Source organism: Canis lupus, chromosome 20, assembly GCF_048164855.1.
Source record: "Canis lupus baileyi chromosome 20, mCanLup2.hap1, whole genome shotgun sequence".
NCBI classification, from domain to species: Eukaryota; Metazoa; Chordata; class Mammalia; order Carnivora; family Canidae; genus Canis; species Canis lupus.
In genome coordinates, this window is record NC_132857.1 from 48,221,308 (window position 1) to 48,237,502 (window position 16,195).

At 34.9% G+C, this 16,195-nt stretch overlaps 1 protein-coding gene across 1 annotated transcript in view; it reads right to left on the minus strand.

Moving 5' to 3' along the window:
- The window catches only part of LRP1B (LDL receptor related protein 1B), a 1,825,680-nt gene that overhangs the window by 497,102 nt on the left and 1,312,383 nt on the right, over nucleotides 1-16,195 (minus strand). Inside the window, exons 33-34 of the mRNA XM_072789062.1 lie at nucleotides 5,981-6,125; nucleotides 1,343-1,464 (exon numbers count right to left, since the gene is read on the minus strand). Coding sequence (XP_072645163.1) covers nucleotides 1,343-1,464; nucleotides 5,981-6,125 — 267 coding nt within the window. The remainder of the gene's footprint in view (nucleotides 1-1,342; nucleotides 1,465-5,980; nucleotides 6,126-16,195) is intronic.

Consider the following 16,195-nt stretch of genomic DNA (forward strand, 5'->3'; position numbering starts at 1 on the left):
AGTCTTCTTAAATCATTTTGAACACTAAAAACATCCAAGTATGTAATTTTTGTTAAATCTTGATATTCCAGCATCAAAAGTATGTCCTAACATATTCATATACATAAAAGCTGGCTACCAGAAGTCTGTATGCTAATATTTGTGAATTTTTCTAATATGTCAGAACATGTCTTTAGACTCATATTTTCTTTTCTTGTCTTTTCTTTTAAGATTTATTTATTTAATTGAGAGAGAGCAAGCATTGGGCATGTACTTGTGGGGGAGGTGGGACAGAAAGCAGGGAGTCTGAGAGTCTGATGCAGCCTTGATCCCACGACTCTGAGATCACTGCTTGAGCCAAAAGCTTTATTTAATAAAATTAAGCTATGATCATTGGATAGAAAGATCATTCTAGAACCGAATTTCTTTGGGACTAAAAACCAGAATCTATGAAATGAGAAATAGGAAGATAGGCCTTCTAGGTTCCAATTCTCTGGCAGTGGTCTTTCTCATTTAAGCAAATCTGAGCCCTGACAACCTCCCTTGTGTTTTTTCTCTCTCTTTTTATTTATTTATTTATTTATTTATTTATTTATTTATTTATTATTTATTTATTTATTTATTTATTTATTTATTTATTTATGATAGACAGAGAGAGAGAGAGAGAGAGAGGCAGAGACACAGGAGGAGGGAGAAGCAGGCTCCATGCCAGTAGCCTGACACAAGACTCGATCCCAGGACTCCAGGATCGTGCCTTGGGCCAAAGGCAGGCTCCAAACTGCCAAGCCACCCAGGGATCCCCTTGTTTTCTCTTAAATAGGTAAAAGCATAACTGAATTCTGATTGAATTATAATTGTAAACAATCGATCAGTGCTTTTTACTTCAACCCCTGCCTTTTTAAGTTGAAGTAGCTTCTACTGGGTTTGGTTAAAAGTTTGATAATAAACTGTCATTCCTAAAAATAACTAAACAATTATAAAGTTTTAAAGAACAGTAATACTCAAAATATTTTAAATATTAACAATCCTACATATATGAGAATACACAGTGAATCATTATCCTAATAAGAAGCTAATGTTTTTTTCTTTTTTTTTTTTAAGATTTTATTCATTTGACAGAGAGAAAGAGAGGGAGTACAAGCAGCTGGAGCAAGAGAGGGAGAGGTAGATTCCCTACTGAGCAGGAAGCCTGATGTAGGGCTCACTCCCAGGACCCAGGGATCATGACCTGAGCCTAAGGCAGCTGATTAACCACTTGAGGCACACAGGCTCCCTTTTTTCTATTTTTTAACTGATTTTTGTTGCCTAAAATTTACACAGATAAAACAAATGCATCAGAATTAAATTTTTCAAGACCTTATACCTTGACATGACATACGGTTCTTTTGGAGATAATATCCCACTGTACACATGCAAGTCCTTGTAGTTTCAGATGTTGGTAAACAAAGCTGAGAGCATCCACCATTATTTAGTTGGCAAGAATTGCTGCCTGCATAGGAGGAAAACAAGCAAAAGAAATATTCAAGAAAAATAAAGAGTATCATTTGATATGAATAATTTGAACAAATATTTTTGCTTTTGTTGATTTATAAATGTAGCTGCTTCATAGTGGTATTTTATTGCCTTGAATAAGTTGAAGTGGCATATTGCATTTCAATTTGCCTCCCCAAAAAAGTAAACAGAGAGCTAATGCATGGCATAATGATTATACACAGCAATACTATAATTAATTTATAGTATCAGTTAAACTTTGATTACAATTCAAAGTTGCTAAGAGATTAGATCTTAATTGTCCCCACCACAAAAAAGAAATGATAATTATGTGATGTGATAGAGGTGTTAACTAATGAAGGTGTAATCATATGCTAATATATAAACGTATCAAATCAACACATTATATACCTTAAACTTATACAATGTTATATTTCAATTATATCTCAAAAATACATTTTAAATTAATTATTAAAGAATAGTTTTTTTTAAATAGCAAATGACAATGAGTGATAAAATTCATAGCTACAGAAGAGCAAGTGAAATCAGTTTGTCTTGAATACTGTCATAGACTTTCGCAATATTTTAAGATCACAGAAACTAATGAATTTTTTACTATGATATTTCACTTCAACTCTACAATGAGTTCCTGTTCAAGAATATTCTATTCAAATGTGTCAAATAAATAGCTGTTAAATTATATTACTAACTCAACTTAAAGATGATGTCATTAAAAGAAAGGTTCCATAACCTTGATGATATAAAAATTTTTGACATATGTATGTATGTGTATGTATATACACGTACATATATATTTAAATAATTTCTTTAAAGCAAGGAAATAAATTTTACTATCCCTAGGAACATAATTCTCCCCAAATATATTTAAAACACACCCATAAGAGTTATCTAATTAATTGGCATATTAATTCTCCTTATTCCTGCATTGTAGCAATGACAAATATTACTCAGGTAATCACAGGTAGGCATTCTATAAAGATGTTCCATTGAATTTACTAGGCCCAATGTACTAATTAAAGCTGGTAGCGTGACGTTAAGTAATTTACAATCTTACCCAGCAAGTTCATTAAATATCCAATTTTTACAACATTTTTATTATTCTAGGACATGCAATGCCATTTATTGGATGTTCAAGCTCTAATATGAAGTGCAGTAAATCCAGCGAGAATTACAAAGCGTGATGAAAGCTATATATCAATAGTGTTCTATGGAAAATTCAAAATACCAATGGAGCTCATTATTTCTCATCTCCTGAATTCAAGATAGTCTGATGGGATTTAATTGTTCAATTGATGCTGTCTTGAGTTCTATCTGTCATTATTGAAGTGTGAAATACTCTCAACTTGGGAGATTTCTCATCAGGAGACCTACCACATTCTCTGCTCCTTTCCTATAGTTGCCAGTTCAGTCAATGCTGAGCTCCATCCTATACAGGGCCACATGCCAGGATGAGAGTTGCCCTGAACTTTTGAAATTATTACTTTTATCTCCTATATAAACTAAAGATTAGTTGATTTAGTCCCCCTTCCCTCAAGCTGACTTATATACTAAGATGAAATTTCAGATCTCTAATTATTTTAATGAGATATCTCTATTTACAATAATCTATATTGACCTTATACATATTTTATTTCATAGAAAATATATAAACATATATTAATGCAATGCCAAGCTATGGAGATATACATTTTGATATAGCTTTATTTCAACTACTACTAAAGACACAAGCTGAGAAGAGATTGACAAGAAATGCTTTCAGTATAAAGTTTGAAGAAACACCAAATGGAGAGAAGGGGAAACAGGAAATTGAAATTAAAAAAAATAATAAAAAATATTCAGGAAGAGAAAGAAATTACAAAAAATAGGGTTCCATAACCTTGATGATATAAAAATAAATGAAAAAAGCAAAAGGAACTTCTAAAACTGTACATTTTTAAATATAATTGCAATTATAGCAATATATATTGCACTATACTCATTTTTGACAAATAATAAAATTAGCCTATGTTAACGATTATGTTGTACAACAACATACATTTCATGTATCGTTTGTTTAGTCTGTACTAGTGAAGGAGAGAAAAAGGGAAAAAAATGAGCCATTATTTGCAATAAATATCTTTGCCTATTAAATAAATAATTGATGTAGGAAAAATATGAGAATGATTTTAAAAGATAGCAATTTAGGTAATGATTATCTAGTAAGTTAGAAATACTAGGTTGGCTTAATATTTTGCAATGCTACTGATGTTCAAACCTCATGCCCCAATTCCCTAGTGGGGCTAGAAAGCCCACTTGACTAATGAGAAGTCTCAGCTCTCCAGTGATCTGTGTCAAAAATGATAAATGAAGTAGCTAATTGTACTTTGAAATCCAAAGAGGTAGTAATGTTAACACCTTGAATAATCCTAAATTGCTCATATTTCATACTAATGAAGCTTTTAAAGTACCTGCCGTGATTCTGTTAATGGGATTCTCTTTAATACAGATGCTTTTATCAGCATATTCTTTTAGCAAAAATAGTATTTTCACTGAATTTTAAGCTTACTCATATTATGCCATTAATTCCTAAGTATTATAGGTCTTTGTCACTTTAGTAATACTTTCACAATGTATAAAATGCCCAGCTCTTCCTATAGGATTAAACCCTTACAAGATAAGAAAAATTTTACTAACATGAGCAAAAAAGTGAGCCAAACATAATATAATAAATTTTTTCCTCCAATAAACTTTATAATAGGAGAACTCTATATATTATATTAATTTACAATTTCAAAAAAAAACATGTGTTCATATTTTGGGAAAAAAAACAAATATATATTTTTCAGTGTCCTGTTTGGAAATAATGTATTGCTACCTCTGTTGTATTTTCTAATGTGGTTTCAGATATAATCTCATTAAGTAAAGACTATAAACAAAAGTTTATCATAGTACTATAAACTTTTATACTTTGCAAATATATTGAAATCCACAAAAATGTCATAATATTTTATTTATTGAGTAATAATGTTTTATTCTCAATTATATAACCTATTCCCCATGACTCGAATGCCAGCAAAATTATTTATTCTGATACAGAAATCTTCCATTACAGAATTGCTAGTGAAAACACTCCTGTTCATTATTATAAATGGCGATTTAGAAAAAAAAAAAAAAAAAAAGTCAGAGAGGCGCCTAGTTGGTTCAGTCTCTTAAGCGCCTGACTCTTGATTTCAGCTCAGGTCATGATCTCAGTGTTGTGAGATCAAGTCCCGTGTTGGGCTCCCTGTGAGGGGTGGAGGCTGCTGTGAGATTCTCTCTCCCTCTCTCTCTCTCTCTCCCCTTCTTTCCCCACTCTCCCTCTATAAAAAATAAATAAAAACTAAATAAAAAAATAAAAAAAATAATTTAAATGTCAGACAGCAAAGACAGATTTGTGTGTAAGAATTTGGGTATTAGTTTCTTCTAGACCATGAAAGGAGCCCAGGAATCACTTCATTGTTTTGTTTTGTTTTAAAGCAATTGTTTTCTTTACATTTTTTTTCCCATGAAACTTCAGGAATGATTTCAGACTAAAATTTGGCTCATCCTCTGTAGAGGGATGGCAAATATGAATCTGATTTTCATTTTGTCTCTGGATGAGTGGGTACGGCTCCCAATTGGTTTCTCTAAAAAATTCTGCTGATTGATGGTTGTCACCTGTCTTCAAAATGAGTGATCCCCTTGGTTCACTATTTCTACCTCTACTGTTCTCTGCTTCGGTCTATATGCCCAAATCCTTCAGATGAAAATTCCTTTATATTTTCTTGAAATGTTTTTCCTAAGAAGAAAAGTATGTGAAGCTAAGGATTTTCATGGCAGAGACTAAAGTAGGAAAGTATAATACAGGAAAATATTTTTTCTAGGAAAACAGTTCTGCTAATGTCATGGGTCATGAAGCAAAAACTAAGAAAGGACTAGCAGGTGTGGGGCTGTCCTGGCTGGCGTCTCTAAACTAATTGCCATTTGGGCAATGTGACAAGTCCACCTATGTAAACCATCTGTTAGTTCTCTCACTCCATTTCACTGCACACTATTTGGACAAGCAAAAACAAAAAAAAAGCAAAATGCTTAGAGCCCAACAATGCAGTCCTTTTGGATGTGAAATTCTTACGTTGACATAGTCCATTTGAAGTCCCCTAGTTCATTCAGTGACTGGGCTTAATTATACATTGTATATATGTGGCTGGGACTTTTCTTCTTATTCTTATATTTTTAAATCAAGAACTAGATAAGACCTCTGAAGACCTGACAAATTAAGATTCCCTGGGAGCCCTTGCTAATGTCTTGAAAGCTCATTATATACCTTATGTTAAAGGCATTCCTTCTGCAGTATTAAGGAACATTTGCCTCTCTCCCCCTTTATTTTAACTAGAAGCAAAAATGCAAACCTTTCAATTGTTGAATTGTGAAAATAATATGAAAAAAGAGCATTATATATTCAAAAAGCAGCACAAATTCATTACAGTGTGACTTGCCTTGCTGTGCTTCTTTATCATACACTTTCATATGAACAACCCCAGAAGTCTTATTTCGTAGGACAGTGGGGTTTCTTCCATCCCTTTTGTTGCAAGTTCCCAGCTGAGCTAAGTTTTGGTCTGCCCACCACAGCTTCTTATCTAGAAAAGTGAAAAGATTTCTTCTATGAAAAAGATAATCATCTTATTAAATAATAATAAACAGCTATTAAAGTATAATACTTTCTGATTTCCTTTGTTATAGTCCCAAACTCTGTTTCTAAGGGAAACAATGAAATCCCTTTCACTCTTTCAAAAATACAAACCATCGAGATATTTTATTGTTTAAATTTTCCTCCCTCTTCTCCAATTAGAGATGCTTGTCTTAACTTTTCCTTTAAAAAAAAAAAAACCAACACACAATATAAATGAAGGTATATTCAAATTAATATAGAATACAGATTATACTATTTACATACATAAACACGACCACAATAGTACTGTCTTATATCTGTAAATGAATAGCAAAATCCAACCAAATATCCAAACAACAATTATAAAAAAAGAAGATTGTACTCTTTTTGTTGACGGTATGTAAGCTTTTAATAATTAGCACTCCCCACTACTGAATTACTCATAGTAACCTCTTTTCATTTTTTGCACAGCTCATGCCCCTTTCTTCAAAATTTTAACAATGTAAACTCTCCTCAGTGTTTGTGTTGAGTGCATTTATTGAATATTGTTTTGGTAGCAGAGACTCTGCAACGTGCACAGATAAAAACAAAATAAAACAAATAGTCCTGACCCTAAGGAAACTACCATGCTGGTGAAGAGGATACATTTATTATTATTTTATTTCAAATTATCATACCAAAACTAGAAGGAAACTATTACCATTCTTATTTTATAGATGAAGAATTAAAGATTCAAAGAGATTAATTATCTCAGTTGAAGAATTAAAGATTTATAGAGATTAATTATCTCAGTTTGTTCTCTATAGTTAAGAGTCTGTTTCCTGGTTTGCCTCTCTCTTTTCCTTCATTTCCTTTTCAACTTTTTCCTTTTCTTTTCTTTTTTTTTTTTCTAAATCAGCTTTTTTTCATAGAATACCACTTCTTACTTGAAAGAACAACTGGCAATCTATGCCTTTTCAGACTTAGGTATTTGGCAGATATTTCTCAAAAATGAATGAAATGGAGAAGAAAGGTGGAAGACTGACAATACCCAACTTCAAGATTTACTATAAAGCTATGGTAATTAAGACAGTGTGGTGGTTACTCGTAGAAGAATAGACAAACAGATCAATGGAACAGAGTAGAGAGCCCAGAAATATACCCTTATAAATAAAGTCATCTAATTTTTGACAAAGGAGCAAAGGCAATACAATAGATAAAAGACAGTCTCTTAATCAAATGATGCTGGGACACTAGGGCATCGGTCTGCAAAAGACCTTTATTTACTCTTTACAAAAATTAACTCAAAATGGAACATGAAACTAAATGGAAAATGGAAAACTATAAGACTCTCAAGAGAGAACATAGGAGAAAACTTAGTTGACTTTGGGTATGGTGATACCTTTTTAGTTACAATATCAAAGACATAACCCAAGAAATAAATAATTGATAAAATGGACTCATTCAAATTAGGACTTCTGCTCTGCAAAAGAAAATATCAATACTTAGAAAACAAGCCACAGACATGGAGAAAATATTTACAAAGTGTATCTCTGATAGAGAGCCATTATCAAAAACGTACAAAGAACTCTTTAAATAATCCATTTTTATAAATGGGCCAAAGACTTTAACAGACACCTCATCAAAGAATATATGCAGATGGAAAATATGCATATGAAGAGATGCTCCACATCATATGTCATCAGAGAAATGCAAAGTAACATATGAGATACCACTAGACACCTATTAAAATGTATAAAATTCAGAACACTGACAACACCAAATGCCAGTGAGAATGTGAAGCAACAAGAACCCTCCTATACTGCTGATGAGAATGTAAAATGATATAGCTATTTTGGGAGGAAATTTGGTGGTTCCTTGCAAAATTAAAAATACTCTTGCCATATGATTCAGCAATCTACTCTTTGGTATTTACCCAAAGGAGTTAAAAGCTTATGTCTACACAAAAACGTACACATAGATTTTTACAGACTTATTCATAATTGCAAAAACTAGACTTAACTAGAAAAAAAGGAAAGGAAAAGGAAAGAAAAAAATAAAAGAAAAGAACCTTTATCCTTAACCACTAGAAGGTAGTCAACCTGTGGCAGACTCCATTTTGCTTACCCAACAGGCATTCTCCTCCCTGCCGACTCTGCTAAAGAAGAATTCTTTCCACAGGCAACACTCAAAATGCCAAGCACATTCTTTTGCATTCTTCTGGGCAATAGAGATGGCCATTTAACCTAATCTTGATTACAATTTCAGGGCAGGAGGGGCTTCTGTCTATGCAAAAAATCTCTGAGGACAATTGGATTCTGACAGGGTAGTACAGGGCTGTCAAATAAATGGTAGGAGATGCAGAACTGAAAGAACCATGTCCTTGAGCACCAAGCCCAGGAAGGACTATGAGGATCAGACAACAGGCATCTCAGTAGTGAGCAGCATGAAACTAGGACCATGGATAGACTGGAAAAACTACTCTAGGTTGTTGCAGTCCTCTAAAAACATACCATTCATCAATCCTAATTCTTGTTCAAGGTTCTTAAAATTTCTCATTTCCCGATATTGCCTTAAATTTAAAATTCCTTATCGAGTTTTTAAATCATGACATAATCTGAATTGATTTCACCTACTAAAATGTCTTTCCAACTTCTCTTTAGTACATGCATTTAATTCACTCTTATCTCTGCCTTTGGCTCAGGGTGTGATCCTGGAGTCCCAGGATCGAGTCCCACATCAGGCTCCCTGCATGGAGCCTGCTCCTCTCTCTGCCTGTGTTTCTGCCTCTCTCTCTTCTCTGTGTGTCTCTCATAAATAAATATGTAAAAATATTTTTCAAAATTCACCCTTATCACATCATAAGCTATTCATTCACTTTTCAACTAAGATTGAGCATCTATTATATTTACAAAGTACTACATAGATAGTGGGAAAATGAAAGATGTCTGTCTTTATGGATCCTATGTTCTAGTGATGGAGAAAGAAAATGTAAACAAACAGGATAGAAATGACTGAAATTCCTACAAATCAACAGCAAAAATAAATAACCTAATTAACAATGAATAAAGGACTTGAATAAACATTTTTCTAAAGAAGGCATCCAAATGGCCCACATATATATGAAAAAATGCTCAATATCATCAATTATCAAGGAAATGCAAATCAAAACCACAATGAAATATCATCCTACATTTATGGCTATAATTAAAAAAATAAAAGATAAAAATGCTAGCAAGGTTATAGAGAACTTGAAACCTATGCACACACTGCCTCTGGGAATGTAAATGGCAGAGCCACTACAGAAAATATTATAGAGGTTCCTCAAAAAATTAAAAATAGAACTATGGCATGACCCAGCAATCTCACACATCTGAGTATATGTTCAAAGAAACTAAAGTCAGGATATCAAAGAAATATTAACATTTCAATGTTAATTGCAGCATAATTCAGAATAGCAAAAATATACAAACAACTGTCTGTTGAAGGATGAATGGTTAAAGAAAATGTGGTATATACACACAACGAAGTATTTTTCAGCCTTAATAACAAAGGAAATATTCTGGTAGAGAATGTTGATAATGGGGAGGCTATCAATGTAAGGGTGTATAGAGAATCTCAGTAATTTCTTCTCAATTTTGCTGTGAACCTAAAACTGTTCTAATAAAATTAAGTTCTTAAAAAAAAAAAAAAAAAAGCTGAAGATGTTGCCATATACAGCAACATGAATGAACCTTGGGGAACATCATGGCTAAGTAAAATTAGCCAGTCATAGAAGGACAAATACTTCATGATTCCACTTACATGAGACACCTAAGCTTGTCAAACTCAGAAACAGAATAGAATGGTGTTGCCAGGGGTTGGAGAGAGAAGGGAATGGGGAGTTGCCGTTCAACAGATATAAAGTTGTAATGGTACATCAGCTTTACAAAAGGGGGTAAATTCTAGAGATCTGTTGTACAACTTTGTGTCAATAGTTATATTGCACACTTAAAAATCTGTAAGAGTGGATCTCGTGTTAAGTGTTCTTATCACAATATAAAAAAATAGCAAAGAAAATAACTGAAAACTTCTCCTAGTGCAATGAAAAAACATAGGCACAGTTCCATTTTTTTACTTATGTCCGTTTCCCATCCTTCCTCTGCACATAATTCCAATACGGTCACCCTTAATTGCACAAGTAGAACCCCACTCTCACCGAAGTATTTCAGACTAGCATATCCCACATTGACTCTTCCTTCTCACTGATGCTAAGGCATCTACAGACAGAATCACATGGTTTACTGTTTAATTGTTGTTTTTCCCTTTCATTTCACTTGTACTAATTTTGACTCTTTATCCATAGATGAAAGCTCTTGAGAACAAGGATCCTGTTTTGTACTTCTTTATCTTCTTCACAGTGCTTTGCATTCCTTTGAACTGAGCATGATCTACAAATTTCCTAAATACATGTGAAATGATTGGGGAAATAAATGTCTAAAAATATCTCCCATAAGAAATCATAACTTGGAAAACATTTAAACAAAGCCATCTCTCCCAGTCCCTGTTGATATTATCTTTTTAAAAATATCTCTTTTTAAATATACTTTTCAAGGATCTCTCTAACACAAAGAACTTTGGTTTTTACTCTGTATTAGAATCACATGTGTTTCTCTTGCTTTTTCTTTCTCACATTGTTATTGACTTGAATATACTAGCATCTTCAGAAATTACCAGAACGTAAAGACTGCTTGCTTAACTTGATGTCAGTAATTATGAGTATCTCTACTCCACCATTATGGGTTAACTTGTGTCTCTCAAAATTCATATGTTGGAAGTCCTGACTCCCAGTACTTCAGAATGTAACTATTTTTAGAGACAGGGACTTCAAAGAGGTAATTAAGTTAAAATGAAGTTATTGAGATGAGTCCTAATCCAATATGACTAATGTCCTTATAAGAGAAAATTAGAAGCACTGAGTAATGTATAAAATTATCAAATCATTATATCGTACACTTGAAAATAATATAACACTGTATGTTAATTATATTAGTATCTGAGATGGAGAGGGAGAAGGAAAGAGAAAATTAGGACATAGACAAACATAGATAAACTAGGATATAGATAAATTAGGACATAGATACACACACATAGGGAAGACTCAGGGAGGAGAAGACACCCATTTATAAGTTATGGAGAGAGGCCTCAGTAGATACCAAGCACACTGACATCTTGATCTCAAGACTCCAAGCTCCAGAACAGAGAGAAAGTAAATTTCTGTTAAGCCATTCAACCTGCGAGACTTTGTTATGTGGCCCTAGCAAATGAATACATTTACAAATAGACATATTAAAGGCATTTATGAAATATAAGAAAGAATTAACATAAATAAAAAATATAAATTGATTTTGCCATATAGTCTCTAAAATCTTCATTCAAAAGAGAGGAAAAGAGAAGAGATGAGAAGAGAAAAGATAAATTTACTGAAATGCACTAAGTTCCAGGGCCTTTGCTAGGCTCTGAACATAAGCAAATATGACTGTCTCATTTAATCATCATAAATGAGATGTGATGTGTTAATACATCTCCTGTTGTTAAAGATGAGCTAACAGAAGGTCAGAAGGTGACCTTTTCCAAGGTCACACAGCAGAAGCATGGTGTTAACTCTCAGTTGGTATTAACTGAATTTCAATGCAGTTCCACTGCATAGCTCTGCTCAAAGAATGGTGTACCCACTAGACCTAATAACACTATACCCTGCAACAGAAAATTACTTGATAAATATAAAGTTTGGTCCCAGATTAAAAACAGTTGAAATATATGTTTCAGTTATTACTTTTTAAAATTATAATTATAGGGATCCCTGGGTGGCGCAGTGGTTTAGCGCCTGCCTTTGGCCCAGGGCGCGATCCTGGAGACCCGGGATCAAATCCCACGTCGGGCTCCTGGTGCATGGAGCCTGCTTCTCCCTCTACTTGTGTCTCTGCCTCTCTCTCTCTGTGTCTCTCATGAATAAATAAATAAAATCTTTAAAAAAATAAAATAAAATAAAATTATAATTATGAAGTTTTAATAATACCTTACTTCTTAAAATGTATCATCAAAAGGTACCATCAAAATTGATAGCTTATTTTTATTTTTAAAATATTCAGAATATGTACTTTATTGAACTATACCAAAACTACTGACATCAATGTTTTAAAAATATATTTCCTTTAAAACTAGCCCTTTATATTTAAAATATAAAATATAATATTATGCCCAGGTACATCTCAATTACCAATAAAGGACAAATAATTTTTATATAAGTATATCCTAAAAAATACATATACAAAAAATGTTCATTTATATGAAATTCAAGTTTAACTGGGTATCCTGTATTTTATCTGGCAATTCTATTATCTCTACTCTCTTCTGAAACCCCAAAATTTATAAGAAAGCAATGAAAAATGAGAAAGTCTTTATAAAGGAAAAAAAAATACCATGGCTAAAAAAATTGTAGTAGGTTAAAAGCAGATTGTAATTGGTGAATGACTTTATAGATAAAATGAAAATCTAGACCTGCAAAGGGAGGAATCCGGATATAAGCTACTCTGTCCTGTAAAACTTCAGAATAGGTCAGAATCTGGGAACTGTAAGATCTCTAAAAACAGGGAATTATATACCGTTGAAAGAAAGATGACTGGTTTAGTCTACTCAAGAGGCGTTAGAACAAGTGTACACAGCCAAGAGAGTGCTGCTCTTTATACCTGGTCAAAGAGTTACAGAAATACCCTCGGGTGACGATGACTGAGGACACTAAATAAGACACAACTGAGAGACTGGATACTACAATAAATATAGGGATTAAGTGATAATCTACATTAGTGGTTCTCAAATTAGAGAATAAAATAGAATCATCTGGAGGGGGACACCTGGGTGGCTCAGTCGGTTAAGCATCTGCCTTCGATTCAGGTCATGATTCCAGGGTCCTAGAGTTGAGCCCCACATGAACTCCTGGCTCATTAAGTAGTCTGCTTCTCCCTCTCCTCCTGCCCCTCCACCATGTTCTCTCTCTCTCTCTCTCTCTCTCTCTCTCAAATAAATGAATAAGGGGATCCCTGGGTGGCTTAGTGGTTTAGTGCCTGCCTTTGGCCCAGGGCGTGATCCTGGAGTCCCAGGATCGAGTCCCACATCAGGCTTCCTGTATGGAGCCTGCTTCTCCCTCTGCCTGTGTCTCTGCCTCTCTCTCTCTCTCTGTGTGTCTCTCGTGAATAAATAAATAAAATCTTTAAAAATAAATAAATAAATAAATAAATAAATAATCAATCTTTTGTAAAAATGAAAAATTTTTCATTCTCAGCTGCGACAAACTGAATTTTTGTATTCTTCCCAAATGTATATATTGAAACCCTAGTGGGATGGTATTAGGAAATAGCAATTTGGACGGTAATTAGGGGCCTCCATGATGGGATCGATGACCCTATAAAAACAGAGCTAGGGATCCCTGGGTGGCGCAGCGGTTTGGCGCCTGCCTTTGGCCCAGGGCGCGATCCTGGAGACCCGGGATCGAATCCCACGTTGGGCTCCCGGTGCATGGAGCCTGCTTCTCCCTCTGCCTGTGTCTTTGCCTCTCTCTCTCTCTCTCCTCTATGTGACTATCATAAAAAAAAAAAAAAGAAAAAAAAAAAAAGAAAAATTTAAAAACAGAGCTAGTCCTATTTCTCTGCTCTCTATCATGTGAGAGTATGCCATTAGCAAGCAAGAAAGTGCGCTCTCACCAGACCCCTCTATGATGTCTTCATTACATGTCTAAATCTCTACCTTATGCCTCTCCTTTTATCTTCAACCTATTTATCCAACTGTATAGTAGATTTTTCTACTTTAAAAAAGATAGTTACCACAAACTCTTCACGACTGCAAAAACCCATTTCATTTTTCCCGTGTATGTGCCTTTCCCAATGAATTTCTGTTATGGACTTAGTGTTTATATCACCATTCAAATTCTTATGTTGAAATCCTAAAACCCAATGTGCAGTGCCTAAGAGGTGATTCGGTAGTAAGGATGGGCCATCATGAATGGAATTTGTACCCTTACAAAGGCACCCAAAGGGTTCTCTCACTCCTTCCATCTTGGGATAGGGAGGACGGCTGTCTGTGAACCAGGAGGCAGGCTCTCACCACACACAGAATCAGCCAAAGCACCTTGATCTTGGACTTCTCAGCCTCCATTGTTAAGCTTCCCAGCCTACGCTATTTTTGTTATAGCAGCCCGAACAGACTAAAACAACTTCTCAAACTGAGTGACCCCCATTCAGTCATCAGAGATAAAAACCAGGCAGTCCCTTTTTTACCCTGACCACCTCAATGGTCTCGCCCAAGTGCCAGCCAGTCTGAGTAAACCCAGTTAATTTTTCATCCTTATTATCTCAGGAATGTTTTATTTCCTCTCCATTCCCAATGAAACTGCTGAGCTCAAGGCCTCAGCACCTGTCATTCTCTCATTGCTAAGGAAACACTAGAGTGATCTTTCCAAAATACAAATCTGAGCATATCACTCCTCTGGTGCTTCAAACTCTCCAATGGCTTTCCCCTGCCAACCCCCTAAGCAGGGCACAAAGGCCGTCCATGATTTGATGCCTGCTGAATTTTCCATCACCAGATCTATTACTGCCCCCAGTGCTCCATGTTCCAAGAATATTGAACTGCAGTCAACTCGCAATTATCCAGGGATAGATTAGCCATGCGACAGCAAAAACATGTATGGAAATAAGCAAAAGGCAGCATATTTATAAAGAAAACTAATTAAAACTACTGTGAATAAGAGAAATATCTATGCATCAGGATGAGTCTATCATTTCCAATGATTTAGGAACCATTACATTTTTACACTGTATCTCCTGCAGATCAGCAACGCCCCCCCACCTGGACAGTCAGAGGTGGGTATGTTTGCTTACAGCAGCAGTCCGCCCGCCTGTTAGCTGCTCCTCTGTGCAGGAGCAGCTCTCAGTAGTTTGTCCGAAACCTAAGCAAAAACCCGTTCCTTATGGCTGTGATGGAACTAGACGTCCCTCTGCTCTGCTACCACTTGGTTTTTGTTGTTTCTCTTAAACAGAGAATTTGGAAAAGGACAGTGTAGGGGGGATGAAGAGCACTGCAGAACAAAGCCCAGAATTCTGTGTTGAAGCCTCCGTGACCTTGAACTGACAGTTATGGTCCTAAACCCTCGATTCATTGTTATAGTGCGAGCATTGCCTCATTGAGAGCTGAAGGGGCAGTCTGAGGTTATAGGGAGAAAAACTTGAGAATGGCAGGTAATTTAATTTCCAAGTTGATGGCTTCACTGTGTTGCCAGTGAACTAGTATTCGTGCAATGATGGAAAGAATGACAGTGAGAGGGAGGAATTAGCTGACAAAGACAAAGCAGTTCCTAATAACTGCTTGCCAGGGTGTTTAGGGGAAAAAAAAAAAAAAGTAGAGTTTATTCAATGAAAACTGATATTACCTGAGACTGTTTTCATTAGAAACAGGGACTGGAGAAAGAGCAGGAGGAGGCGCCTCAAATAGACTATTTGGACACTTTAATTACATACATTTATATTAAATATTCATCTTGTATCACAGTTGCGTTTAATTGTGCCTGCACTGGGTTCTACTTGTGTCCCCCTTCCATTTTCCCATAATCCCAGTTAATAGGTTAATATATTGTTGACAGTATATGTAATTTTCCCAAACGATGATTCACAAACATCTCTATGCTTTTTTGCATTTGCCCTCAGTTTACTTCCTTACCTCCACTGCTATATCCACCTCTACTCCCATTATCTGAATAATGGACACACATCTAGATTTTCTGACTCAATTAACTAAGAGACACCTCTGTTTGGAAGCTTTGATTGCCCTCAAAAGGTAGAGTGGTTCACCTGATTCTTTGTGATCTGTGGTTTGTGTATAATTATATAACATTCATAATCCTGTAACACTTTGTTAACTTACACGCATGTCTCCTTATTTAAAATATAAGATTCTTCAGGGCAGGAGTTATGTCTTATTAATTCTCGCCCTCCATACATACGTTAGTCACGTGGATGGTTTTCAAGA